Source organism: the organism of the source record quoted next, unplaced genomic scaffold (genome assembly GCF_019419815.1).
Source record: "Pyrus x bretschneideri cultivar Hongxiangsu unplaced genomic scaffold, Pyrus_bretschneideri_v1 Contig66, whole genome shotgun sequence".
In the NCBI taxonomy this organism is placed as follows: domain Eukaryota; kingdom Viridiplantae; phylum Streptophyta; class Magnoliopsida; order Rosales; family Rosaceae; genus Pyrus; species Pyrus x bretschneideri.
In genome coordinates, this window is record NW_025999805.1 from 944,995 (window position 1) to 972,812 (window position 27,818).

The 27,818-nt window shown below is 34.1% G+C and overlaps 3 protein-coding genes and 1 long non-coding RNA gene across 24 annotated transcripts; 2 read left to right on the plus strand and 2 right to left on the minus strand.

Moving 5' to 3' along the window:
* The first annotated feature begins 5,720 nt into the window (after nucleotides 1-5,720).
* On the plus strand, nucleotides 5,721-15,580 carry LOC103951419. 16 transcript variants are annotated; one of them, XR_007254096.1, is made up of 10 exons: nucleotides 5,721-6,000; nucleotides 8,503-8,740; nucleotides 10,990-11,080; nucleotides 11,205-11,275; nucleotides 11,713-11,822; nucleotides 11,930-11,982; nucleotides 12,124-12,281; nucleotides 12,607-13,909; nucleotides 14,061-14,197; nucleotides 14,389-15,580. It is a non-coding gene; the product is annotated as an uncharacterized LOC103951419 (long non-coding RNA). The 16 variants fall into 16 exon arrangements; XR_007254086.1 differs by having other exon boundaries at nucleotides 5,722-6,000; nucleotides 11,935-11,982; XR_007254094.1 differs by lacking the exon at nucleotides 11,930-11,982 and having other exon boundaries at nucleotides 5,723-6,000; nucleotides 14,389-14,471; nucleotides 14,646-15,580.
* Nucleotides 15,581-16,341: 761 nt separating this feature from the next.
* On the plus strand, nucleotides 16,342-18,788 carry LOC103951417. 5 transcript variants are annotated; one of them, XM_048573279.1, is made up of 3 exons: nucleotides 16,342-16,830; nucleotides 17,309-17,454; nucleotides 17,929-18,156. In XM_048573279.1, exons 1-2 carry the CDS (start codon nucleotides 16,549-16,551, stop codon nucleotides 17,438-17,440), a joined length of 414 nt encoding a protein of 137 aa, XP_048429236.1. In that variant the 5' UTR covers nucleotides 16,342-16,548; the 3' UTR covers nucleotides 17,441-17,454; nucleotides 17,929-18,156. The 5 variants fall into 5 exon arrangements, with proteins under 5 accessions (XP_048429236.1, XP_048429237.1, XP_048429235.1 ...); XM_048573280.1 differs by lacking the exon at nucleotides 17,929-18,156 and adding an exon at nucleotides 17,552-17,575; XM_048573278.1 differs by lacking the exon at nucleotides 17,929-18,156 and adding an exon at nucleotides 18,204-18,366 and having other exon boundaries at nucleotides 16,343-16,830.
* Nucleotides 18,789-18,885: 97 nt separating this feature from the next.
* On the minus strand, nucleotides 18,886-22,231 carry LOC103951418 (grpE protein homolog 2, mitochondrial). Of its 2 annotated transcripts, XM_009362779.3 has the most exons (6): nucleotides 21,756-22,230; nucleotides 20,864-21,065; nucleotides 20,583-20,776; nucleotides 20,275-20,442; nucleotides 19,741-19,869; nucleotides 18,886-19,251 (listed from the first exon to the last, which is right to left on the minus strand). In XM_009362779.3, the coding sequence occupies exons 1-6, from the start codon at nucleotides 21,891-21,893 to the stop codon at nucleotides 19,168-19,170; spliced, it is 915 nt and encodes a 304-aa protein (XP_009361054.2). In that variant the 5' UTR covers nucleotides 21,894-22,230; the 3' UTR covers nucleotides 18,886-19,167. The 2 variants fall into 2 exon arrangements, with proteins under 2 accessions (XP_009361054.2, XP_009361053.2); XM_009362778.3 differs by having other exon boundaries at nucleotides 20,583-21,065; nucleotides 21,756-22,231.
* A 1,670-nt stretch (nucleotides 22,232-23,901) lies between these two features.
* Nucleotides 23,902-27,028, minus strand: LOC103951416 (MATH domain and coiled-coil domain-containing protein At3g58370). The gene is made up of 4 exons (XM_009362776.2): nucleotides 26,868-27,028; nucleotides 26,642-26,770; nucleotides 26,135-26,292; nucleotides 23,902-24,837 (listed from the first exon to the last, which is right to left on the minus strand). The coding sequence occupies exons 1-4, from the start codon at nucleotides 26,873-26,875 to the stop codon at nucleotides 24,023-24,025; spliced, it is 1,110 nt and encodes a 369-aa protein (XP_009361051.2). The 5' UTR covers nucleotides 26,876-27,028; the 3' UTR covers nucleotides 23,902-24,022.
* Nucleotides 27,029-27,818: the final 790 nt, after the last annotated feature.

The window sequence follows — 27,818 nt, forward strand, 5'->3', positions numbered from 1 at the left end:
TCATGACTGCATCTAACCTCTGTGTTAGACTGCTTACGTACTCTAAAAACAAAATCTAGTCATTCGTAGTTGACATATATTTGAGACGAGAGATTAAGATTATCTACGAACATATACGCTCATAGATGGTTGCCTAAAACAGTAAAATGCTTGAACAATTTGACAAGAGCATTGGGAACAAGGAATTCCTACGCAATCGTTGTTGTTCAGTGCTATTGTAAGTGTTATTTACAATAATCCTATCAAAAGTCCGATCTTCTCTGTAAGAAAATGAAAATAAAAACTTTACGAAGTGTGGTAGCTGTTGGATTATATATTATAATATGAAATAATGTAATATATAATTTTAATAATTGAATGAAAAATATTGTTAACCAATTTCTTAGAAAGGTTATGTTGTTTAGGTGTATTCCCTTGATAAGTGATGTATATTTATAGATGAAAAGTTACATCTCTTTAATAAGTAGAAATTGGATTCTATATAAACCCATGAAACCATTGGTATTACATATAGAAAACTAGAGTTAATTTTTACTCTTGAGAAATAGAGTTTCCCCACTTTATTTCTCTTATGCTTCGTTTGTCAAATTCCGAGTCGTGTCTTGAGAGTATGGAATATATAAAGTTCGCTAGAGTTCGAAGATTGAAGTGCTTTGACTTCGGATTATAGATTGTTGAATCCTGGGAGATGGACGCCTACCGAACTACAAGCACAAGAGTATGGGCAAAATTCTATCTTTAGGACATTGCATTTATGCAAGCCTCAATCTCCAAGTTTGTCAGTTATTCTAACTTTTTTCTCCAGATGTTTATATTAATCTCATGTATAATTGATGTTGTGAATTTCTTTATGATTATTATCATTGGAATTATATTGTTATTTTTTCATATTTTCTATTATTGCTCTAACAATCTAAAGATAGAATTTTTTTTCTCGTGCAATATTAGAGAGTATGAGTCTGAGTACATAATAGAAGAAGTTAAAATCAACAACATTGAACATAGCCCTAAACGCTAAGTAGAAGAAACTCTGATTTTGCTTTGGAAAATTTATGGGGCTGGATTTTATGTGCATATTGATGTGTATTAGTTTATTTGATGTTCTTGATATATACCATAATGATTGTATGTTGCCACACTAGTGGTAATTGCATTGTGTATATACTGGAAGATGTTTTTCGGTTTTCATCTGGCAGTTATATGTGTGCTTTCATTGTCTGCATATGTATGTTACAACATATATGGCTTCTTGACCTGGTTATTCTCACTAAAATGAATCTGCCATGCGTATGAGATTATAAGAAAATTAATAAATAGATATTTCTACATATGACAGTGATAGGGTATTGATGTCTCTGGCCATTTACCACCATGTTAAAATTTGAATTGTCATATGGGCTGATGCCCAGAGTGTTTCTTTCAGAGAAAACATGGATATATTGATAATATATGTTACACTGCAATCATGAATCTTTTGTTTCACATATGCGATTCTCATGATTCAATTGCATCATTCATGAATATCTGGCAAGTATGTTTGACATTGACATTTTTATTAGAAAGGAGGTGACAGTTAAGGCTAAGTGAAATGGCTTGATTCAAAAATTTACATTATTTTCAAATCTAAAGGGGCAATAATGTTCTTTCTTGGGACAATTGAAATCAATATTTGATTGGGCACAAGGATGTTAATCAGGTTTTGTTGAAAAAACCCTTATATTCATAAAGATGTTAGCGAAAGCTCTTGATGAAGAGTGACTACCCAAATAAAATGGTGTTGTTTTAAATTTGTATTGAAACAGTTTGGAAAACTCTTGTAGAAGATATGAATCCAACTTCCATGGTATCATAGAATATAAGATAAGTGCAGATTATTCATATTTATTCATGGAAGGAGTGGAATACATATGAAGGACATTGAACAATTACTCAGGCATATGTGTGCATATGCAAAATTGGGTTTAGTCTTTAGTCATGTTCAGTCATGATAAGAACCCAGAAAGTGGATGAATTTGGCTTTGAGAAGCAACAAAAATAAACTGATAAACTGAACTCATTTTAGATGAGTTATCTATCAACGTCAAAAAATGCTTATTTAATTATGGGGTGAAGGTCGAAGACTTATATTGAACCATGTGGCGGTTAAGTCGCAGAAAGATGCAACTATTTAACAAATGGATGGTTTTGTAATGTGGTGGAATTGAAAATTGAAATCTGCCATGTGAGATTCAAAGAAAAAGCATTCCATTTGAAGTGCTGCTTTTGACAGTGAAAGGATACGACCTTTCCAACTAGTCATTGACATATTTAAATTTGTTCATGGGCTGGTATGTAAACTTCTACATACTGACTGGATGTATTATCATATAGTGATAATAATGTTGCAAAATTATTTATATGCTTTCTTCGAAGTGATATATTTATAAATTACAAGAGGCCCAAGATGATATTGAGTGTCATTTAAAGTGATATTAATATAAAAAAATAATCATGAAAGTGTGGGGCTCTTTTAGAAAGGACAAGACCATACTGAAAATGTGAAAGACATTTCGCAGATTTGAATTCGACATAATGATGCTTATTAAGTACACATATGAATGGACATGGCCATTGCGTCATGCATGTTAGTAAGAGCAAGGAAAGAATAAAAGCAAAGAAGTGATTTTCTCATAATTTCTAGTGAGGCATGAAGGCCTAAAAAGATAGATAAAGCCTATCTTAGTTGTTCCTTACTTCTTAAAGTGGAAAATATGATCGATTTAATGATAGCATTAAAAGAAACTACAATTATGAAAGAATTGTAGGGTTTGGTTACAAGTAGTTTACTAATTGAATGACATTTAAGTTGTCATCTCTTATAATGAGTAATTGTTTAAGGTATGGCAAGCTTAGAGATCTTCTTACAAATACCTTAAATGTGGGGGAGTTTACCCAAGTGCTTATTGTTAGCAAATTACTTAATAATTAAGTCCTAATATAAATTTTGAGCACTTGACATTTCAAACAATGTCAAACAACTACTCTCGTATGAAATATAATTTCATAATATGGAAGTGCACACCATAAGAGTAGTCAACCTTATTGATACCAATTATTAAAGGTTTGACTAGAGAGTAAGTTGATCATCGAAGGGAATGAGGCTAAAGCCAACATAACTAATGAATCAGCCAAGTGGAAACCTAACTTAGTTGATTGGAGATCCCATGGTCTAAGTTCAATAGGCAAACTGGTTGGGCATGATTCAAAGAAGTTAACACACTATATACCTCATTCCTATGGTTGAAGAAGTGTGTTGTCTGCAGAAGTTTTAGGATGTATATTTATACTTAATGATAGTGATATCTTATAAATAAGAGGAATAAAGCAGACTATTCTTAATCAGTGGTCAACTATGTGAGAGTAGAAGTGGGTCGCTTCTATGAATATGAGATGGTTAAATTCTCTAAAACTCTCATGAATCCGGAATTTGTTCAGGACCAAAATGAACACAACTGTATAAACCAGAATATATTAAGATTAGTGGTGTGCGTTGCTTATTGTCTCGGTTTACTACTGCGGTGAACAGTTCAAGATTCTATATTCACTGCGTTACTAAGTAAATCCGATAAATATTCACTAGGGTAGGTTCAAGTCCAAAAGACACCTCTCCCGATGCATCTCTTGTCCGTGTGTACTCTCAAATTCTTCCTAATTTTTCATTCATGTAGGAGATTGTTGGAAATTATATATATTATAATATGAAATATTGTAATATATAATTTTAATAATTGAATGAAAAATATTGTTAACCAATTTCTTAGAAGGGTTATGTTGTTTAGGTGTGTTCCCTTGATAAGTGATGTATACTTATAGATGAAAAGTTATATCTCTTTAATAAGTAGAAATTGGATTCTATATAAATCCATGAAACCATTGGTATTACATATAGAAAATTAGAGTTAATTTTTACTCTTGAGAAATAGGGTTTCCCCACTTTATTTCTCTCATGCTTCATTTGTTAAATTCCGAGTCGTGTCTTGAGAGTCTGAAATATATAAAGTTCTCTAGAGTCCGAAGATTGAAGTGCTTTGACTTCGGATTATAGATTGTTGAATCCTGGGAGATGGGTGCCTACCGAATTACAAGCACAAGAGTAGGGGCGAAATTCTACCTTAAGGGCATTGTATTTATGCAAGCCTCAATCTCCAAGTTTGTCAGTTATTCTAACTTTTTCTCTAGTTGTTTATATTAATCTCATGTATAATTGATGTTGTGAATTTCTTTATGATTATTATCATTGGAATTATATTGTTATTTTTTCATATATTTCTATTATTGCTCCAACAGTAGATAGATTGTCTTTGTCCATGGAATATGTGTGGAATACTTTTTTTTAATAAACGATATTATTTATACTAAGGGGGAGGGGGTAGGCTTAACTTCACAATGAGCTAACAATAATGTGGTTCAAATCGCCTTTGGTCTTTGGCGAGAATCGAACCTAAGACCTCTCACTTACCGGAGATTTTTATACTTAATTGTCAATAAAAATTCATGATTCTCTCCCCTTGAGGAGATCCGATAAAATTAGACCTATGCATTAACAACAAATAATCAAAACTTTAGTCCTAGTTAAAGAAATAAACTTCTTTACTAATGTTAAATCTTTGATATGCAATGTTTATAGGGAATACATGAAAAAGGAAGAAGTACAAATTTAGCCCATACTATAGTACAAAACTTATAACTAGTCAAAGACCCAATCTTCAGCCTCCAAAAACCCAAATGCATACATCTTTTATCATTCCTTCATCCCTGCAGACACACTAGAGGAAGATGAAATAAAAGTTAACAAATTTCCAAAAAATAAAACTTCAATTGAAAAACCCAAATAAAAGTGCAATATAAGAGAAAATAATGTTTAAATATAACAAATGCTCTCTTGCATTTGTTAATTTTATTTCTTTCTTTTTATCAATGTTAATTTTATTTCTAATAACTTGCATTTTAGACTTTTAGGCTTGAGGTGATTTTTAAAATAAATTATAAGATTTTATTTTTCTCGTTTTACACTATAAAGTTTTTAATTATGTCAATTTATAATATTTTTCATTAAATTGATGAATTTTTTTGTCAATATGATAGAAATGTAACTTACATGTTACCCCATATAAGAGTCTCATGTTTATATGTCATCAATTTAATGAAATGATCAAATAAAGACATTAATTGATACAATTTATTACCTTATGCTGTAAAATAAAATAAAAAAATTAAAACTCTAAAAATTATTTTAGATTTCAACAGTGTAAAATGTAATTAGTCCATTTTATTTTATGTACACTAAAGATTTCACCAAATTAGTACCCATCCCATTCCCTAATTTTCATAATGGCATTAGTTATTTGAATTGTCACTGAATGCTATGGTTTAATACATTCTTTTTTAATTGTAATTTTTTTTTTCATTTGCAAGGAAAAAGTCGTAAGTTCGACGCTCGAATAGGGTGAGTTTTATATCAAATTATTATAGTAAGCTCATTGTATGATTGAGCTCAACCCCAACTCTTTAGTATCAATATTATTTCGTATTCAAGAAAAGAACTACAAATCATACATACTAAAACCTAGTTCGGGTGGTCATTGTGGATGACCAGTGCGTGGACGTTTTTGCCCCTCACTTTTTCCTCATGTTGTTCTTCTCTATGGTGTTTAGGGTGGAAAATCTCGATTTTGTCCATGTTAGACGCATGTTGATCATCGGCTGGTCAACCTCTTTCTACTTTTGTTCTCTTTTTTCCCTTGTTATTTCATTTTTCTTTGTTCCTTTTCTCGACTTCTCCCACTCTTTCGTATCACTTTCTGCCACTTTTGAACCCTTGGTGCCTTTTCTTTTGCTGATCTTTGTCTTTGCCAGTGTGGAGTCACTTTGCTGGGGAAAAATTCGTCCGCCGATGTACCTTATTTGGGTTGGTGGGTTGGGTTCTATGGATCTTGAACTTGCAAAACCTAAATTCTCCTGGTGAGTTCTTTGCTTTTCTTAGTGCATTAGTTTGGTTTTATTTTCTCTGATTTTTTATTCTACCAATGGGTTTCTTATTTAGACATGTGTTTTCAAAATTTGGGGGTTTTGTTGTTGTCCGCAGGTTTTTGGTATAAGATTTCGATTTTGTTCCGTGTGGATTTTTTCCATGGTTTTGTTCTTTGTTTCATTGGAAACTGATCTTTGGTTGTGTTGTGCTTTTGTGTACAAATTTGAAAACTGTGTATGGTAAAGGTCAGTGTTTTTGCTTTCTCCCTTTGGGGGTTTTTCACAGGTAGATTTTTTATTTTTGTGTGTTGTAAGTCTTGATTGAACACTATAAAATGCGATTGATAATAATTTTTTTTATGAAAGATCTAAAGTGACAAGCTTTACACACACCCTGAATTTATATATGGAGAATGAAGTTTTATATTGGGAATCCATGATATGTTTTTCTTAATCTGTTGTTCTTCTTGATAGGAAAAGCTTGGTGAATAATGATTTTCTGTTTGTTTTCAAAATTGACATATGTGTGTATTCGTGTTTTTGTTTACGTTTTCTACCTTTTAAGAGATTTTGAGGTTTGGATCCTGTTGTTTTTAGGTATTTTTGTTTTGCTGTTTTCGGCTTGTTTGTGTTTATTTTGCATTTATCAAAATTAAACTAGGAGAAATTGGTCTTTGTGTTCTCCAAAATCTTTAGAGATTACATTTGGCTAAATTTTGTGGATTTCTTTTGATCTGCGTAGGAATTCTTTGCGTTACCTTTTGTGGATAACTAATAGGCAAAATTGGGTTTGAATGGTGTTTAACTAATAGGCAATTGAATCTGAGGTAAAATGAGAGAAAAGTGAAGTATACAAATAAGCTAGAAAACAAGGTGTGCCTATTTCAAACCCAGGCAAGCACCTTTTGAGGATGTGTCACATTATTAGAGGTAGAAAAAATGTTATTGATTTTTTTTCTTTGTTTGTTAATTGGAGTCAAATCGTGGTTAATGATATTCAATTGATGAAGAATGTCATGTGATTACCATTGAAATTTGATTGTTTTTCTTTGTTTGTTAATTGGAATCAAATCGTGGTTAATGATATTCAACTCGCCTCTCCCTATTCCGTTTATTTTTTATGCTGGCCTATCTACAGGTAAACCTTCAATTTCCATATAAAGTACAAATTCTTCTTAGTTTCTAGAAGTTGGGATTTTTTTTTCTTTTTCTCAATTTTACCAGAGTTGCTTGCTCTTGGTAATATTGGGAATTGTGTGCTTAATATGTTTTTACCACTAATTGGAACAGCTTAATTTGGCTTTATCAAAGGCTTAAGGAACTTCGACTTGAAAATTTGTGTTACATGTAGGACCTGTTATGGATTTATCGTGGTGTATAGTGTAGTTTGATCTGTTGGTGTTGGCCTATCTTTTTCTTTTTTGGCTTAAGATGCTTAAGTGATATTTTTCAGCACGATAAATGTTTAAGGTTAAAAATAGTGGGTTTCAAATTATTTATAGGAAAGAGACGCATGAGTTATGGGTTTTGGTTAAACCTTAAAAAATGAAATTTTAAGTTCGTATATAGGGGTGGGTCCTTCAGAATTTATTCCTCAGGTTGGGTGAGGTGTTTTTTTATGTTTATGTAAGTTTGTAGTTAGGGCTTCTAATGGTGTTTTGTCTGCGATGTCCAACATTAAAAAATTTGGAATGAGAGTTGCATATAATGGTGTTCTGTTTCTGTAACAACATGGAGTTTCTCATACGAAAATCTATTTTTAAGGGAATGAGTTAGAACGATCTTCGCAACACCATTGCTAATTTCATAGTAATAAGTTCATTGATTTGGCAAAGTACTTTTATATACACTTGGGATTTTGCTCTCACAATCCTACTTTGTATACAAACTGTGTTTCCATCAATACTTTCCTCTGTATTTCAAGATTTAGGTTTGATCCAATACTATCATTTTTTTTTTCTTTTCTCCTTTGAAGTATTACTGGGGTTTAATGTTATTTATGATTTTTATTAGCTACTAATAATGAGTGCAGTTTAAGTTCGCAATTTGATATGAGCATACTATTTAACATTGTTAGTATTTTCATGGAAGATTATGTTAATAAAGAATCCAGTTTATAATTTTCGCACATGGTCTCTAATGTCTACTCACAATACTGTAAGCCATGATCATGACTTCTAAAAATTGGAATCAATCTAATCATCCTCAAAGTACACCTTATCTTAATGTAACAGATTGTGGAATGTATACTTCTACCAATAGATGGTAACTTAAACAATTCACTAATGAAGTGCACAAGATGACTATTTCAAAGTGCATTTAACAACTCCCATTCATTTGGAACTTGATTAGTTCACCACTCAATGTATTCATATCGTCATTTATAGAATCTTAGTTTTCACTAATGTCATTGTATATAATTAAATAACGTAATTAAGCATTTCAACAATATAAAATCTTAGTCTCCAACAATATATGTGTTAATGGATACAGGAGATTAGCTTGGCCAAGTAATTCATATGATTCCATGGTGAGGAATAGCTTGACTTCCTATCTCAACTTGCGGAATTGGTTGGGTGACACTTAACAATTGTATTTTCTTCCTATATTTGCTTATGGTGGATTGTCCTGGTCCTGGTGGATACACCCGCTGCTTTCCTTTTCACCCTGACCTCTACTACAATCCTATCACCTCCCATTTCCTCTGATTCTGACGTCATTCTTTTTCTATGTAAGCTCTAAAACTCTTGTAGAACTCATGCATGTTGTGGTGATTTTAGGGTTTGGCTATCAATCGCTTTCAATTTTTTATTTACATATTATTCATTCCATAGTCTACCAATCTTCACATGTGATAAACAGTACAAGTTAATTTGTAGATATCGTTTAAACTTTCTAAGGTTTGATGTGTCTTTATATTGTGAAACATAGTCATCATATCCCTTTTGGCATGCACCTGATGCTTAAGAGTTACAAAAACATTAAAACCTACGTATTGAAAATACTAATTAAATAAGATAGGATAGGGTATCAATAAAGCATGGCTTGAAATGGCTTGAAAGAGAAAAAAAAATTTCATACAAACAATCTGAGGTAAGCATCCAGAGTTTTTGGTAGGCCAAAGTATGGAGTCCATGTCTTTATGTTGGCACATTCCATATTTGAGTAGATTTAACATTCTAGCATGTTGCAGTATACATCTTGATAATACAAGAAAGAAATACTATCAAATTGTTGGGTTTTTTTTATTCTCTTTGTATCTGAAGTATGTGTCTCAGTTACTTTCCTTCCATGTTTAATTTCGTGGGTTTTGCTCATTAAAATGATTTCTATGTAGTTATTTGTTAATTTAGTGAAATGGGGTTTAAATGTTGTTGTTGAGAAAGCTAAAATATTTTTAGTAAAATTATGCAGATTAAATACAAATAATTGTTTAAGTTGAGATCTGGAACCATGATTTCTGGCAATCCATGAAACCAGGTGCTGGGGGAAAGCCATTCAGGGAAATTCTACAACTAATTCATAAAGACGTTTTCCTTTAGATCATAAAAAATGGCTGGAAACATATTTATTTCAAAAGGGAAGAAAAGTATATATGCACCTATTACTCACTATGGATTAATTATGCAACTCGATTGAAGTTTGAATGTAATTTCATATTGTTAAAACCCTTTAAATAGATGAGAAAATATTGTTAAACCCCTCAAGCTTTATTGGAGCTGTACTTTCAATTTATTTTTATATCAGTGAAAGAATATAATTTTACATGAAAGGTTTGAAAAAAGCTAATAAGTCTTGGTAAAATGTTTTTAAGTCACAGACAAGCAAACATTATCAAAACTACGTGTTTGAGTTGCAAAGATATGTGTGCAAAAGAATTAGTGACCTCTGTATTCTAAATTTCTAACATTTTTTTTTTCTGTTCAAAATCCATGATAAGCAATTTATGTTTCTCTTTCTTTAACATTTTTTTTCTTCTGTTTTGCTGGCTTAATAATTTGATTGACACCTACTTTTTAGAATTAGAATAGAATATGGTTATAATTATCTGCAATTGTGGGGTAATTGGCAAAACTCGAGTCTCTTTTATGCCTGTTTGAAGGAACAAACAGAGTTTGTAAACCCCTGCCTTGCTCGTACATGTTTTACTCTTTCATTGTCATTTAATTTATTTTCTTGTTTTGGTTTAGGCTTTTTGGTTTGTTTTGTTGTTAACTTTGTTAATCTAGTAAGGATTACATTTTTCTGATAGCTTGGATTTAGAATTTGATGATAATTTCTTCTTTTTCAAGGATGTAGGTTAATCCATACAAGGATGTAGGTTAATCCATATAAGGATGTAGTTTGGATTGAGTTGAGGTGTGGGAGACTTTTTCTCCAAGAACCTCTTGGTGGAGTCCCTCAAAAGGCAGAATAGTACTATTTAGTGACTAGGAGCTGAGACCCCAATTTCATTACAATTTCTTCTTTTCAACTTAATGGTTATCGAATTAATTGCTTTTCCTTTAAGGGTACCAAAAGCAGGTTGCACTCAGCACTCAAACCCTTCCTCTTTTTTTTTTTTTCTTCCCAATTCCCCAAACAATACCAATGTTATTCCATTTTTTCAAATTATAAATTTTCTATATGCAATCTTATTTTCAATTTTTATTTTATTTTATATTTTTGCTCATAATTCGTAAGTGCAGTGTTTTCAATTTGTTAAAAGGCAGAATAGTTTTTCCATTCAGTTTAATGTCATTTTAACTTGGTGTTGGTTTACACATAATTTTCAGCATTTTCCACATAGGTTCTTATTTTAATTTTGTTAAAACCTATAGATTGTTCAACTAATGACAAGCTATTACTATATATTGTTCATATCAAGGAGGAAGACATTTTTAGATTACCCTGAAATATAACTAGGAAAACATCATTTATTTTTTATTACGGCAAACATTTATGCCTTACACTGTTGACTTTCTTTAATGCTTGCTCTAGATTCTACAGGTTTTTTAAAGTTTATTTGGTTGCTGGAAAAAAACTGAGAAATGAAGAGCTTCAGAGTTTGATCATTTGTGCCTCAAATTTGGTACGGTTTCTTTCCCCTATATAATTTTGATTGGTATTTATAGATTTTCATCATAAATTATTGTATTCTCTTGCAAAGAAGTTCATTTTTTGACATTTATGTAAACTTTAACTCCACTTCACAGAGAACTCAATTTCAATTAGAGAAAGAGGAAGAGAAGCGTAGAAGTTTGCCTACTACTTCTCTATTTCATCGGTAATATCCACAAACCCAATTCTCAGCTTTTAGGGTTTTTTTTCACATCAAGTAATTTTGCCTGTAATGTTAGGGCATCATATTTTAGGGAATTTTTTGCTCACAATTTTTTGGGTGAAATAAATAGATATGAGTCTTCACTAAGTTAATTTTATGTATTATAGTTTTATTATTTCAGAACTAAATGGCATCTGCTGCTTTTGGTAGGTTTTGTGTAAGCTTACCTACATTGCATACTTTGTTTACAAAGAACGTTTAGTTTAATTTGGTGATAATATATTTGGTAATTCATTTCAGGATCAGTCTCTCCAACCTCCATAAGTTTACAATATTACTATGATAAAACTTAATTTTGGATTGCATGTTTAAAGTTTAGGCTTTTGTTTATAATTTGAATTGCATGTCTCAAAATTTATAGTATTTTCTTTAATTGCCAGCTTAGTGCTCAAAGAAAGAGGTAGCAGCCATCGATCAAATTCGAGTTCAAATATGAGTTCATACCTAAGTTCAAATCTTATTTTTGAGCCTTTGTTTCGCCGGTAATCAGGTAAAACTCAAATATTTCCTACATATCTTAATTTTGGATTAGTCTCTATATCTACATACATACATGGAACAAATATTCACTGGTCATTTACAATGACGATCAATTAGTGTAGTTCATGGATATAATGGATATTGACAAAGGCTCAAACTGCAATTAAATGGTAAATCCTTTGGTTGATGAGTCAAGTACACTTTTTTTTTTCTTTTAAAAAAAAAAAAATCAGTCTTTTCTTTCGTATTTCTTTTCAAATTTGTCTTATGGTGATTCTTAAGTTTGTAAAATTTATATTCTCTTTGAGCAGGTTAAATGGAAACCGTGAAGCTCACCCCTATTGCTGAATTACGTCCCTACACTAAAGCAGACAAAATAAAGATTCGTGTGTGTAGGGTATGGAAATCAAGCATTCCTGCAAGTGGTCAAAAATACGTGACATTCCACTGTATCTTAGTTAATGAAACAGTAAGTGATCATTGTCTTATAATTTTCATTAGGAATTTTATCAGTAATAGTTATGTCATTGGTTTTCTTTTCGTTTATTATTTGTTGATTTGTATTTATGTCTTTATAATTGTGTTTTTTGTTTCATTTTTATGCATCTATAAAGTGCTTTATAAATCTTTCTTTTGATGGTTTACATATTTTGAATGAATCTATTTACTAATTGTGTCGATTTAATCTCTCTGTATCAAAATGTAATGTTTTTTTATCTTTTTTTTTTTTTTGTTGATTACCTTTTTAATTCTTTTTTTTCTTTTTTTTTTTCTGGACGTGATCAATTGTGAAGAACAATGCAGTTGAAGTTTCTGCATCAGACATTGATTATGAAGTTGTTGCCTCAAAGATTCAGGCTGGTGATTGCTGCGAAGTCATGAATTTTCAAACAATTAAGATCAGAGGGCAGTATAAAGTCGTGCCACATGATACCCAGCTTATATTCACTGCTAAAACAGTGTTTAGAAAACTATATGCCGTCTATCCACCGATTCCGTGACATCAATTTTTTCTAATGGATGATATTCTTACAGGTAATATTAAAACATATTTATTTGTCTACATGTGTGTCTCTACATGTCTATTAATTGAAAACATTTCTGTTTTTTTTTTAAATCAAATGAGTTATGGCATAGTTTTTGCGCTAACTTTTTAAATTGTAAGATGTAATTGACCATCTGACTGCGGTCCAGCACTTGAAACCAAAACAAATTAATCAAAGAACAGCCTAGAAGTGTGATATACGCATTGAGAATATCAGGTTATTCTTTTGTCTTAGTACTGCAGTTCTAAATTATTAACATTTCATTTGTTACGGTGGAAAAAAAAAAAAATTCATCTTTGTTTTTTATTTGTTTTCTATACAAAAAATAAGAGTTGTCTGTTACATTGTGGGGAGATGTTGAGGAAACTTTTTCTTTTTTATCGGTCCACACAATGTCTTTGCCCATTATCGTTGTATTTACAAGTTTAAAAGTCAAGCTTTATCTAGGTAACTGATTTAACTGAAGCTCATTTTTTCTTTTTTTATTACAGTAGTTGCTATACACTATTCTAGTATTTTATCATTATTGAATTTTAGTGTATTACATTATTGTCCTTTATGACAAAGCATTTGTTTTGTTTATTATATGTTGGTTACCAAGTATTTCAATCTATTCATTACGATTTGTGTTTCGTTTTTAGCCATGCATCTTCAAATTATTTTTCCACGCTCTTAAACCTATTGATTATAATTTTTCTTGCACTTTTAAACATCTATCATCAAATAGAAAATATTTACTCATGTTTGTTTTATCATTTGTTATTATTTTTGGGATCTCCAAATAAGCTCGTCTTGAATAGTACTGGTTCCTCACTTTTTTTCATTGACCCGGACATCCTAGAGGTTTACTCATACAAATCAATGTGAGTGGACATCTATAATTGTGCTTCCTATTTCTACCTACAAAGAAACTTATTTTTCAAACTTGGTTACTTTTTTTTTATACTTACTGCTACCTTCTTCAAGATAAGTGAATGAGACTGAAGTTTTGTGTACTGCAAAAAGAGTGACAATAGATAAGCTGGTTTTTTTAGATCCTGATCTATATAAGGTATAAAAAACAATTTATGTGCTGGTATCTTTTTTTTTCAACAACAAGCATTTATATTGTTACTTATTTAACAAAAACTAAGTTTCTTCTTGCTTTTTTTGCTCGACATGTGTTACAAAACATTTTACAAAATGATACATTCCTGTGTTAGGCATCAGTCAAACGTTTTGACACACGTTATAATCGGTGGTATAATGCTTGACCAAATTGTGTCAAGCAAATGCAAAAAGATCCAACAACTGGGCAACTCATTTGTCAAAAACACCCTAGCCAGATACCAACACCTTGGTAATGTTTAATATACAAGTATATTGTTTTCCCAATTTTTTTTTTTTTTCATTTTTGGCACCGTGTCCTTTCTTTACAAATCAAAGATTGGTTTAGATATGTAACCTCTTTTGTTTCAAATTTATTACTCTACTTGTGACCAACGAGTTATAAAGCATGAAAAACTGATGCAATTCAATTTTTAAATGTAGGTATAAAGTTAATTTAATTCTTGAAGATAGCACTAAAGAAATCAATGCCTTGATAATTGGCAAGTCTGGAGAAAAACTGTTTGGTATGCCTTGCAAAGATTTAGTCTTGAACCAAAGATTGATTGACCAACAGTAGTTGCCCAATGAGTTTTTGAGATTGATTGATCAAAAGAAGATCTTTCACTTGTGATTTGGAAATTGAAGGAATAGTTTCAACTCAAGCGATTTGCTAATTTTTAATGTCTCTAAGGATTCAGCTATCAAACCAATAATCTCACAAATGCTAGCAAGAGAAAGCACAATATCATCCACTACTGTATCATCTTCGATCTTACCACCTGAAACAAGCGATCAATCACATAAATGAAAGAGGGAATCTGTGAGAATATACCTTTTTAGTGGCAGTGAACAGAGGTTTGCATTCGATGTCCATGCTTTCATCAAATCTGATGCTTTCTTTTTGCTTCTGTGTCTTCAAAAATTTATATCTTCTACTAATCTTCCTTTGTTTGAAGTATACCTCTTAGACATCTTTTTTTTTAAAAGAAAAATTTTCCAAATGAACAATACAATTAATTACGTTTAGGCAACATTTTCTCTTTTTTGTTCAATCAAATGTACTCATTTGATATACACATTTAAAACAGTGAAGCAGAAGAAGTTTCAGAAGTTGACCCAAATGAATTTGATGAAATCCCTGTGAAATCACTGAAAAAAAAAAAATTCGCATCCGGCTCTTGCAAAAACAGATACCATCGTTTCAAAAAAGGACTAAGTATGCATTCATTTTGGTCAATTTTTTCCTTCACATCTGCATCACTATAACTCTAACCACTATTTAAATGCTTTTCATTTTTTTTTCTGTCTGTACAACTTAGTTTGTCAATGTTAACAGTCATGAAACTGCTGCAACAACACTTTTCCTGTTCTGTTGAAGGATATTTTGCATTTTTTTGCTGCCATATCTTCCAACAATATTTCCCAGACCTCCATATACCAGCATTTGTTAATTTTTTGTGTACAGAAGCTAGTTTAGTTTTTAGGACATATGGAACTATTAAGGCATCATATATAACTGTCATATTTTTTGTATCTCTAAGTGAAAGTATATGCTCATTTTTGTATGTAAATATGATGGTGCTGATCCAAACATAGTTCTAACTGCTATAATGCAATTGAAAACTTTTATGTTTGTCCCTAATTTCACAAAATTTAACCTTTTGTTTGCAAAGCTTTTCCAATTTATTTATTATCAATATTGTTGCTATTTTCCAAGATCATTTTTCAAGTCTTTCAACACAATTTAATCGTGTTTTAAAACCTGCAGCAATACACGGGTATTTATAGCTAGTTATAAACTAAAATTTGTCAATTAGGATCTATAACCTTAACAAAGCATTGCAATATTTGATCATTCCATGAGATTTTCAATCAATTTAATTACGTGGCATGACATAAAATTTATCAACGAGACTCATTATTGGTCCTTGACTTTTCACCGTAATGTAGACTTGGTCTTTGTATTTTTACTATAGTTATAAATTTAAGAGTAGAATTTTCTCCCATCGTATTCTCATCCACTTCCCTCCCCTCTTTTCACAAACTGTTTTTTGTCTTTTTCTGGCTATTAAAAATTAACACAAAACGTTAACGTGACTTAACCATAACTGTTCAAATAGGAGGAGAAGAAAGGGAGAGAGATTAGGATGGAGGAGAATCCTACTTCATAAATTTAGTAAAAATAACAAACTAAATTAAACAAAAATGAAGAAAGAAAAAAAGAAGTGTGGTGATCATTTTTCAAAAAAAAAAAAATTATACTTACCATCTATTTGTACTATCATTTGTATTATCTTTTTAATAGAAAAATAATCCATATGAATTGACGGGCTTTTGTTCTATTAGAAAGATAATACAAATAATAGTACACACTAAGCGTACCTTTTTTCAAATGAGAGGGGGGAGTAATACGGTTGCTAACCGTCAGCAGAACGGTGTCGCCTGTCGCGTGTGTTTGACAACAAAACGTTGTAACAGAACATGGAAACGAGGTCGTACGAGGCAACAAACCATCTCCATCTCTTTACCTCGTACGTGAAATAGTCACCCACACTGGCTCAGTCACTCTCGAGAGCCGAAGAAGGAAAAAGCGGGTCGAAAATGGAAGGACTCGGGTCGAGATTGGGCAGGGCGTCCTCTAGGTATGGCCAGACAACCACCGTCTTCAACGGCCCCGTCCGGAGGTGGAAGAAGAGGTGGGTCCACGTGTCCTCTTCATCCCCCTCTCTTACTTACCAAAACCCTCACTCCCAATCCAACAACAACGGCAATAGCTCTCGCCTCGTCCTCTGCCGCTGGACCCCAATCTCTCCCGCCAACTCCCCCGCCGAACGTGCCGCCGCTCCGGATGAGCCCCCTCACCGGAAGTTCCGCTACACGCCCGTAAGTAGACCACCAACATGCATACATGCATATCTGTGTTTCAATTGCTGTGTATTTGTTCTTAGGGTTTATGGGAAATTGTGGGTTTTTGTTTTTGGTTTTTTGATTATTTTGGAGGATGTCTTTGAAGCTTTCAATGGACTGTGCTGTATAGTGCGTTTCCAAGTCTGGATTTTTATGATTCACCTAGATAGGAATTGTAGCTGCTATTTTTGTGAAAAGAACTTGTATGAGTTTACAGTGTACTGGCTTTAATTTTGTTAAAGTGTGATCGCTATTAGTTGTTTGCCAATGTATTATGGCACTGCAATTGAGGACTAATGTTATGCTTTCTTGCATTCATGAAAGTTTAACTTGCGTGATCCCATGAATAGAACTATTTTGAAATATGAGTTCTCGACTCCCGGATTCCATACAATAGAAGTTTGATACTGTTGAATGGTCTTTGTTAATTGCATATGATTGGTTCATTGTGCAGGTTTCTGTGGTAGAGGAACAGAAAATGGGAATTCAGAAAAAGGTTGGAGATGCTGAGAAAACTAGTGAGGTTGATGAATCAGTTACCCCGAGTGATGAGATGCATGGAAACCAAACATTGATCAAATTATGAAGGAACAAGATGAGGTGAGACTTATTGCACTCCTGCTCAGTTATCTTTTTTTTTTTTTTCTTTTTTTTTTTTCATTTGGATGTCTTTTTGTGTTCTCGTGCCCTTTCCCAGAGGTTGAAATAATATTTAGCGTTGCAGAATGAGCATGTGGGTGGTGGTATTGGCTGTCACTTGGTTTCTTTAGTCCATGAGTATTATTTGTGGGTCATTCTATGAAATCACGCAGTATTCCCAGTGAAGTTCTTTTGCAAATGAAATTATAAGATAAAAATAAAGCATAAAATAAACACCCACCACCAGTCACTGGCCATGGTGCTATGGCCATGAGGTCTGCAACATCTGGCTGTGGTGTTGGTCTAGGAGGAGCAAGTATTGTATTCTGTTCTTTCTTGCAGGGTACGTATCCACACACGCACACAAAAAGACAAACACAAGTAGTGGTTAAATTTTCTGGGAAGAATGACCCATCTTGTACTGTACGTCGCTAGAAATTCAATATCTTCGTTGCTGCAAGATGCTTTATGGCACTTTAGTCAAGACCTTCATTGCTGCAAGATGCTCCTTTTTGAGTGGTGAAATAGGGGAAGCTGACCCCCGAGAGCTGATAGTTGCCATCCAAAATCATATCAAACTCCCTGCTCATATGTTTTTTGATTTTATAAACTTTAATGTCATGGTTCCTGCCACTTATCAAATATCTTTCGACTCTTTCAACTCTTATGGGTTATATAAGCGTGTGAGGTTTTATATGAAACTACTTTAGGAACCAACACCATTAGCAACTATGATACTCTCTCAAAGCAATGTGAAGATGAAGATAATGTTAATTGTCTTGTCCGCATCAAGCAAACAAGGCCACGATACTTTTGGGTGCTCTTGCTGTAGTGGAGAAAATGTAGAGTAATTTACTATGCAATAAGTTATTAACCCGATGAAGTCCGCGCTGCAGGAGTTGGACGAGAACCAATCTGGCGTGCAGGATTCAAACAGGAGCCATCTGGATTTAGATTTGGGCTTGAAAGGTCACAGTTCCAATCTTGATTTACTGGTTCAGATGAAGAAAGGAAGCTCAGAGAGATTTTGGTTGGATTGATGCTCAGCGTGTGATTTCTCTTTAGTACGATACTGCTTATGATGCATGTAACTAAGCCGTAGGATTAGTTTGTGGATTATCCCATCTCATATATGGTTAGTAAGTAGTAGTACATGATCAACGAGCACATGATGTTTCTGAGTGTTCGACTCGACTGTTTGTAAAGATTACCCATGTGGCTATGAGCCACTCTCTGTATGGGTCTAAGAGGGTGGTTTAAGGTTTCGTGGTATAAGTGGTCGTTTTGATTCTGTACATACAAAGAATACACGGTTTCTTAAAAACTCTTGCTCCGGCAGAATCCAGAAGCTACAACATGAAAAACTAACCACACTGCTCCAGCAGTACAACGAAAACCGAAAGCAGAAGCAACTGTTTAATCTTGGTTACCATCAACAAGCTCAAAAGTTGAACCTCTCGAAAACTTAAAACAAGAGGAATATATTACAAAACTAATATATATGATTGGGCGGAAAAAATTGTCAGGCTGAAAAATAAAGTTTGGACTCTTTTTAAGTCACAGGAATAAGATTTAATCTTATTCAAGTTTCTCAAACATAAGCGGAAAAAATAAATTGTAACTTTATCTGTTGCACCGCGAAGCCGTAACTTGGAAAATTTTGTTAGCTGCCATTTAATTGTCTGCGTTGTTCTCCGCTTCCGTAGTTACACCAACCTCAGCTGGCCGAACAACTCGTTCATGAAGCATGTATCCCGCCTGCAATACACAATCGCATCACGGTATTTACTTGTGCACTTAGTGCTATAGTAACTTAATCATTTTAACAAACGTTAATTAAATTCCACCCACATATTTGTAAGGAAAAGCCTATTTTGTTGAACAATATAGTATAACCTAAAGAGTCAAGCAACTGTTTGGATTCTTTCAATAGTCACATTCCTGATGTGCCTCCAAAAGCTATTTTGAATATGGCTGGTTTTCTAACAACATCAAGCTCATGCCATTTTTTCAACTGAGGATTTACTCTAGTAGAGAGAAACAGGACATATTTATTAAATTCCAAAATTTTTTATCTCAAACTTGTAAGATGTCAGGATGTCCATTGGAGTTTCAATCGCAGCACATAAAGTATCACCCCGAGGCTTCCAACTTGTAAACTTATAGTACTACTACTAATGCCAAGCAGTAGTAAATTTCCTTCTCATTTGAAAAGAAATGCAAAAGAATTGATTATATATTTTGTACCTTGAGAACCACCGCAACAGTGCCTGGAGGCTTGGAAGCATCTTGTAAACTGAATACTGCGTTATGCCTGTTTGGGTCAAATGCTTCATTTGTAGGATCATACTTTTCTACTCCGTACTTTCTAAATACCTGAAGGCAAAATGCATTTATACGTTATAACTCTGTATTTAATTTCCACTCTTGCTAACAAAACCATTAACCGGTAGGTCCAGTACACAACTACACACAAAATGGAACATGAAATAGAAAATACAACATGCGAGAATGAGTGTGATTGACACAAAATATATGAGACTAACTGGAAACGGTAGGTTCACAAAATATATGAGACTAACTGGAAACGGTATAATCTATTAGCGATGAAAAGAAAACAGCCAAAGATGCTGACATAATTTTCACTTTCGAGTTTTGACTATATGAGAAACAGAATGCGAATTCAACAACTTTAAAACAATGTTATCTCAGCTTTATAAAGCCACCCAAATCTTGAAGGAATACAATGAGTGATTACAATTAGTGATGAAAACAGTGTACCTCTAAAAGTTGTTTCTCGGTCATTTCAACACCTTCTAGAAGTGTTTTCAGAAGTGGGAATGCTCCACCAGAGTCCTTGGACTCGTCAAGTTTTGAGAAACTTTCTTTGACAACTGAAGAAGCTCTGGCCAGATTGTCTGCAACATCTAGTAAACTCTTTGCAAAATTCTGCAACATGTTTATGGAAACTCTTCAGAGTTGGACTTCAGACAAATTTTTTTCTCGATAAAAAAAAGGACCAAGCGTGCAAACAAGAACGAGGTAAAAAGAGAAGCAGATAACAAGTTTCTGAGGACAGGAACCAGGACCTGTATGGCAAATTTCTTTGAATTCTCTGCTTCACGCTTTGTTCTCTCCATGACGTTTTCAATCTCTGCGTAACTTCGGAGGAATTTATCTTGCATTTTCTTGAATTCTTCATGTTTCTCCTTCAGAAGATCTTCCTTCTCAGTCACAAGTTTTACCAGGTCATCCATAGTTAAATCACCCTCACTCTCTGAATCTGAATCAGAAAATGCAGTTCGTTTAGTACCTCCTCTCCTTCTTTTGACAGGCGGAGACATGGTAGACTGGGAATCTGATATATAACCTGACTCTTTCGTTTGATCAGCAACTTTCGCATCTCCACTTGCTTTTTCTGGCTCTCCATTTATTGAAGCGCCACCATTCTCTACAGCAGTTCCATGTTCCTTTTCAGGCTGAGGCGATGCAGAAGAAGAGAACCCAAATATTTGAGAGATAGAAGAAGTTGGGGTTGCATGATGCAATAGGGACACCTGCCTCGGAACAATCTGTTGTTTGACAACAAATGAGAAACATAATCAAATAAACCACTTTGAGCAAACTGTGTATGCTTTAAGCTCTTCCAACAGAATACAAAATTGTATGCTTCAACCCTCAGTGTAAACGAAACCTCATACTCAGCGGCCAGCAGAAAGTCAAAATAACTATGACCAAAAGGCAAAACTAAAAAAAATTAACATTGTTGGTTAAAGTTAACAGATTTGAAAATAAGCATAGAAATTAAGGCGACACAAACTTAGGTTTGGATATCTATATCATAGGTTATATGATATTAATTATCATTTGAAGTCAAATTATGTTGTTGAAAAAAATATCATCTGGTGCCAATTATACAGAACAAATGAACTAATCAACTAATTCAAAATCCACTAGCAAAAACAGCCTATATTAATTTCTGATACAAAAATTTGAAACTATTTAACTATATATCACAAACCAAATATTAACAGAATAAAAAAATAAATTCAAAAAAAAAAAAAAAAAAAAAAAAAAACTTGGAATCCAAAATCATACAACCATCATCATGACTAAGAACAATGAATTACATAAAACCCTGGCGCTAGATAACAAGGAACGGGAATTGGAACCAAATTAAATTAGTGAAATTTGCAGAAAACCTAAAACCCTAGCAAAACCCTAGTGAGAAAAATTGAAAAAAAAGGGGAATTTTACAGCACCTTGGAGGAAAATTCGTGGATCAGAGCATGGGACTGATTGCACAGGATTGGCAAGTGATGATTCTGTGGAGCAGCCACGAACATTGCGCTCCTCGGGAGGGTCCTCGAGGCCCGAGCTAAAACCCTGGGCACGAACATGGCGGGGGAATTCGAGGGGCAAAATGGGAATCAAAATTTGGGAATCTAGAGAGAGAGAGACTGCGGTGGCCTTGTAGGGGGAGGGGTTTGTGAAGGGAAGTGAGAGAAAAATGTTGTGCTTGGAGAGAAAGAAAAACAGAGACACGAAACAAGGTTCTTGCCGGTGGGATTTTCCGGGTGACGAAATTACCCTTGCGGATGGGAATATTTTGGTCGTCTTGGGGAGGGTGTTTCCGTCAGAACACCAATTGGGTTCTTGAGGAGAGGCTTTTGCTTTCGGGTTTAGAAGACTCTAGAAGCTTTTCGGGTGGCGCTCCCGATATATGGTCGCAACTTCGCAAGTGGCTTGAAGGTGACCAACGTAACGTGCCGAAGGTTTTCGCAATCAGAGGATCTCGCCGGATTTCTTTTGCGAGGATTCTGGAAATTCTTTAATTATATTTGTTCATTATATATCGTGCAGTCAGAAATCATTGTAAATTTTTTTATTTAAAATTAAATATAAATAGTACTTGACAAAAACTGACCGCACAATGTATGATAAACAGATGTAATTAAAGGATCTTCGCACAAAAAGGATCTGGTAAAGATCTCTCTCTTTTGCAAGTGGCTTCAGGCTAGTCAATTTTAGTTATCACTAATTGAGGAAGATTTTCACTTATTGTCATAATCACAAGCCAATTAATTGCCAGCCATGATTGGACTCACCTATAAGAGGAATTTCACCCTTAAAAACTTTGCGCCAACACCGAGCTCATTTATCCACTCAATGAACAGTGATAGATCCCAATAAACAGTAATAGGCTAAATGCATCTCCATCCCTAACAAAAAATAGCCTAGTCCATTTTATTAAAATACGATTAAATAAAATGAATCTCCAATTGGACCTTTAAAATAATGATTTTAATAAGTTTTAAAAACCTATTTCGTTACCCAATCATTTGATTGGTTCTTTCTCTTCTCTCTCTCTCTCTCTCTATTTTCTCTCCCTCTCTTTCTCTTTTCCAGCTCACTCCTGTGAGCTCTCCTTCTCCTTCCTCTTCAAAACCTTAAACAAATCAAACACAAAATATTATTTTTGTAATCCCTAGAGCTCAAGGAACCCAACCATGGCCTTGCATGCAGCATTGGTGCATGGTGCGAGATCCTACCATTGAAGTCGAGAGCTTGAGCTCTCCTTAGATCTCTCTCCCTTTGTTTGCTTTTGCTGGTCCAAGGGTTTCGGTGCTGCTAGATCTCTCTTAGCGATTCGAATCCCTCTTTGAGTTCAAACGTTCTCTCTCTCTCTCTCTCTCTCTCTCTCCGCGGTGGACTCACACTTCACGGCTGCATCGCATCTGTAGATCCAAGTCGCCGATTCCATCCCTGACATTAGCGTGGCGTCATACGAGCCGGTCCCAAGGTCTATCAATTTTGGGCTAGCCTAGAGACCATCTTGGGTTGGGTGCCAGGCAATCCTGTGGGCTGGAGAGACTTCCCTAGGTGCCGGGCTATTTTTTTGGCTGTCTGCCGGCCTATCCCACCCCCGATGGAAGTGCTCTAAACACAAGCTTTGAAGAAGAGAAAAAGTCCCCGACCAACACACAAATTGTTGTTTTATCTTCTCTTCAATTCCTATTTTAGGAGTAGCATAACGTCGCCCTAGTTTATATTATTCTTATGCAATTTACTTCCCGCACTTGTATTTCTATTTCATTTAAATTCAAGCACCCTAGTTTATATTATTCTTATGCAATTTCCTTCAGGACTTGTATTTCTATTTCATTTACATCCGTTTGATTAGAATCAAATCCAAGGCGCAAAACAATATCACCTTCACATTCTCTCTACATCGGCCAATCTAGACCATCCCATTACTCACTTCAGTTGAAACATATGAATTCTTCAACAAACATATGTAACAAACTAAGCTATGGCAGTTCAATTTGATATGTCTACTACTCTCCGCACCCTTCTTTGCTTCCGATACACTCATTATTTTACTGATTGAATTGAATAAAAATATAATCAAGAGGAAAAAGAGAATCCTGCATAACAAACTTACAAGTTTATTTGTTTATTCGTACAACTTGAAAATCCTACATAAACAAAGTTGGGATGCATGTCAACAGAGAATCATAAAATAAGGCTAACCCCTACCGTAACCTAGTTCCCCGTTGATGTCTATCTCGTCCAAGCCTTCTTGAGTCTTGTTTAAATCTCTTACCGCTGCCTCAAGATTTACCTCCGCAACAGCTAGCTCAGCCCTCAGCCTCTTCGTTTGTGTTTGTAAAGCGTCCACATCCTTTCTCAGTCTTTTCAACTTCCCTGAACTTTCCACAATCTTCTTCATACCCAAGGCCCTTTGAACACTAGGCTCCAGCCAAGCCAAGTCAAATTTGAAGGCCTCAAGCTCCTCCCACAAAAGTTTCAGTTCCTCACATGCCTCGTCTGTCATGTCCTCGACCTTTTTCGTCTTCATAAAATGCAAAAGCCGGCCCAAGGCTGTGAACGCCCACTCAGTAAACATGCGACTTCTCTTGCGTTGGCATTCAATCAGTGAAGGATGCCATGAACAAACCTCATCTAGTAGTGGAACAAAAGCTTTCTCTATTTTCCCTAAACCCCTAAAATCCTCAAGCTCTCCAAGTGGGGGGGAAGACAGATCCTCAGGTTCCTTGACTAAGGGAGGGCCAGGAGGAACATGAGTAAGGTCGGGGATGGTTAGGATGGCCTGCACACTTTCCAGCGCTTTACGTTTTTTGTCTGAGGGCTTAATAGGTGCAGAACTACTTGCTTGGCGTTCTAAGATCTTAATTTCAGCTTTATGGACAGCAACTTTGGCCCTAATGATACACATATCATCCACAAGATACCCTTTACTAGGGTTACAAAAGTCATTTAGAGGAATTAATGACGGGAAGCCCCAGTCACTTACCCTTTTATTGAACAAATGCTCGGTGTCTGCAAAATCAAAACAACAAGGATAAAAGTATTAAGAAAACGTTAAAAATAGACACAGCTGATTACCACGTCATAAAGAAATAATGACAAGTGAAGCCTGTAGCAAATTATTACTTTTCATATACAAACTCAATTAAGTTTTCATCGATCAACAGAGACCATAATAAACAAATTTTCATATACACACACCCACAATAAGGCTCTAGTAAGTGGTTAAATTTGCTAACTATACAACCAGATTCAAGGTCCAAATCTTTCCACAGTAAGCATGGTCAAAGATCAGAATACTCCAAATTAGAGTCTCTTAATCACGAACGTAGTTCCATAGAAAGAGATAAAATGGTTCAGAACAAACAAGAGAAATATATATAAGTACCACTACCATTCTACTTCATGTCTAGTTATAGCTTTCTTCAGAACAAACAAGAGAAACAAATTCACAAATTTCATGTCTTTGCGCAGTATCTTGTATATGTTTTAAAAGGCTCGCCTCAGGGGGCGCCTAGGCGCCCTCTGAGGCTGGGCTTGAGGGTTGCCGCCTCTATTTTGAGGGAGTGGGCATACATAATGTGCACCTCAGGGCTTCTCTTTTTTTTTCTTTTTTTCTTTTTTTTAACTCCCAAATCCAAATTTTGGGTAGGGTTTTAACTGTCTCATACATCTTCCTTGCACTATCGTCTCTCTGCCTTTTTTTTTCTGATTTTTATTTTTTATATAATGGATGTGTGTGCTGTCTACATGCATTGTTATATGTGTGCTCCTTGTGCTTTTCATCATCTATATATATATATATATATATATATATATATATATATTCTACATGCATTGTTATATGTGTGCTCATTATGTTTTTCATCCTCTATTTTATATTTATATATATAATAAAATATATGTGTGTGCTCAGGATGATTATTGGTTAATAATCTTTTTTTTTTTAATATAATATATGTATACGCTCAGTGTATATATTAAAAAATTTAGGCCCCGTGAGGCTTCGCCTCTCGCCTCACGCCTCACGCCTAGGCCGGGCTATCCCTCGGAAGCCTCGCCCACAGCCTCACGCTTTTAATACACTGTGATAAAGAAGCAATCAGGAATGAATTTGCAGTCACACAGAAAATTATTCCTTTGTAGTGAGCGTATAACTGAATTCGAATCATAACAAAATGTCCACAAAATGATGCAATAATCACTAGTTCCATTTGATTGTAATCAATTATATCTGCCATAAAATAGATAGGATAACAAGAAAACAAACAATGCGAAGTGAACAACGAAAACAGAAAAGCAAAAGTACCCAATGTTTTTGAGTTGCTGGGGTGAAGTTGATTGACCAAAGTCAAGCTGAAAGCAGCATATCTCGACCACCCAGGTGGCAATTTTGAAGACTCTGCGACAACCAAATACACCGACAAGAAGTCTACATTGTTCCCTCTTGGATACAAAAGGATTTGCCTGACCAAACCAAACAATGCAAAGTTCAAACTCAAAACCATTACATGTCACAAAGTTACGGCATACCGCCATGTTTGGTGCTTAGGATTGGGTTAGATCTGATAACTCACTAGTTCCAAATTTTGTCCAAGTTGAAGGAATCAGACTGACTAGTCATGAAGGAAACTTATCCTTTCCAATCCCTTCCATCTTTTACCTTCAGCTTAAACAAAAAGCTGAGAACTTGGCCTCAATTTCTTCCTCCCTCCAACACATCTTGAAGTTAGTGAGATATCCAATCCAATCCAATCAAATCGTAAAGGCTTTACGGAAGCATGTTAATTAGCAAGATATAGTAGGAAAATAATACCATTTATAATCTCCAACTGAGAAAATATCAGAGTAATGCTTGAAGTTATTCAACTTGGAGAAGTTTTCAACTTTCCATGAGAAATCCACGGATACAAGGTCGTCCGTCACCTTCTTCTGACCCTTCAATCTACCATTTCAATTCAAACCCATAAGAAAGCAAGCAGCAACAAAGAGACCAAATGAATCTGAAGAATTAAAAGCATCGGAGGAGAGGGGAGACCTACGTTTCCATGGAACCAGAGAGCCGCAAGCAAAAAGATGGACTCTGAATACCTGGCAAAAGCTCAGCTCAGACCTAGAAACGGAAACTGCAAAGCAAACCCTGACGAGAGCTGCTGAGCTAAAGTGAGAGTCACTCTCACTCTCAGTGACGAATGCAATTACTACTTTACCCGACCGGCTTTTTATTTATTTATTTAAGGTCTAGTTTGGATTGTGATTTTTTTTTTTTGAAAAAACAGTTTATTAAAAGAAATCTGAAACATCAAATTTTATCATAAAAATAAAATGTACTTTTTTAAAAGATGACAGCAAAAAAGCATAGAAAAGCAGAAGTTGGGTTTATCATGCTTCTAAAAAAAATGTTTTTTTTTTCTTTTCAAAGCATAGAAATTAGTGTTATTTAATGAAATTTTTAAATAACAAATATACCTTCACATATGTTACAAAATTACAATCTTGGCATAGACATTGTTTTCTCTGACAATTATTATATTACATTAAATATCATACTATTTTTAGTCATTTAATATATTTACAACAATTTATATAAAAGTTTATCAAATACTCAGATATTGTTTTTTTTTTTTTTTGTTAAAAGCACTTTACAAAAAAAAAAAAAAAAAGGTTTATCAAAGACTCAACAACTTTATTTTAAAGCTGTTTATTTTCATGACATAGTAGAAAGCAGTTTTTTAAAAAACACAACAATACCAAACTAGGCTAAGGCGGCTCGTACAAGATAAATTATACGAACCGGTTGTATGATGCAGGTATATACTAAGGATAATGTTAGGAAGACCAAATTTTTAAACCAAATGATGTGTCACCAATAAGAGATAAGCACATTAACCAAAACTTAATTAATAATCCAATCATCTACAACCATATCATTTGTGACATTCCATCCCGAGTTTAATATTATTTTATTCCTGAGCCTTGGAAAATTACTAAAA

What these genes read in the sequence shown, in the direction of transcription:
- LOC103951417 (XM_048573279.1), top strand. Translation starts at nt 16,549, where the DNA reads ATGGAAGGACTCGGGTCGAGATTGGGCAGGGCGTCCTCTAGGTATGGC. An exon ending in GGAAGTTCCGCTACACGCCC is followed by an intron (nt 16,831 to 17,308) that starts GTAAGTAGACCA and finishes TTCATTGTGCAG; the next exon opens with GTTTCTGTGGTAGAGGAACA.
- LOC103951416 (XM_009362776.2), bottom strand. An exon ending in TCAGTTGGAGATTATAAATG is followed by an intron (nt 26,293 to 26,641) that starts GTATTATTTTCC and finishes TGGTTTGGTCAG; the next exon opens with GCAAATCCTTTTGTATCCAA. An exon ending in CAGCAACTCAAAAACATTGG is followed by an intron (nt 24,838 to 26,134) that starts GTACTTTTGCTT and finishes TTGATTTTGCAG; the next exon opens with ACACCGAGCATTTGTTCAAT.
- LOC103951418 (XM_009362778.3), bottom strand. Translation starts at nt 21,893, where the DNA reads ATGTTCGTGCCCAGGGTTTTAGCTCGGGCCTCGAGGACCCTCCCGAGG. An exon ending in CCGAGAAACAACTTTTAGAG is followed by an intron (nt 19,870 to 20,274) that starts GTACACTGTTTT and finishes TTTTGCCTTCAG; the next exon opens with GTATTTAGAAAGTACGGAGT. An exon ending in CTGTTGCGGTGGTTCTCAAG is followed by an intron (nt 19,252 to 19,740) that starts GTACAAAATATA and finishes TGTGTATTGCAG; the next exon opens with GCGGGATACATGCTTCATGA.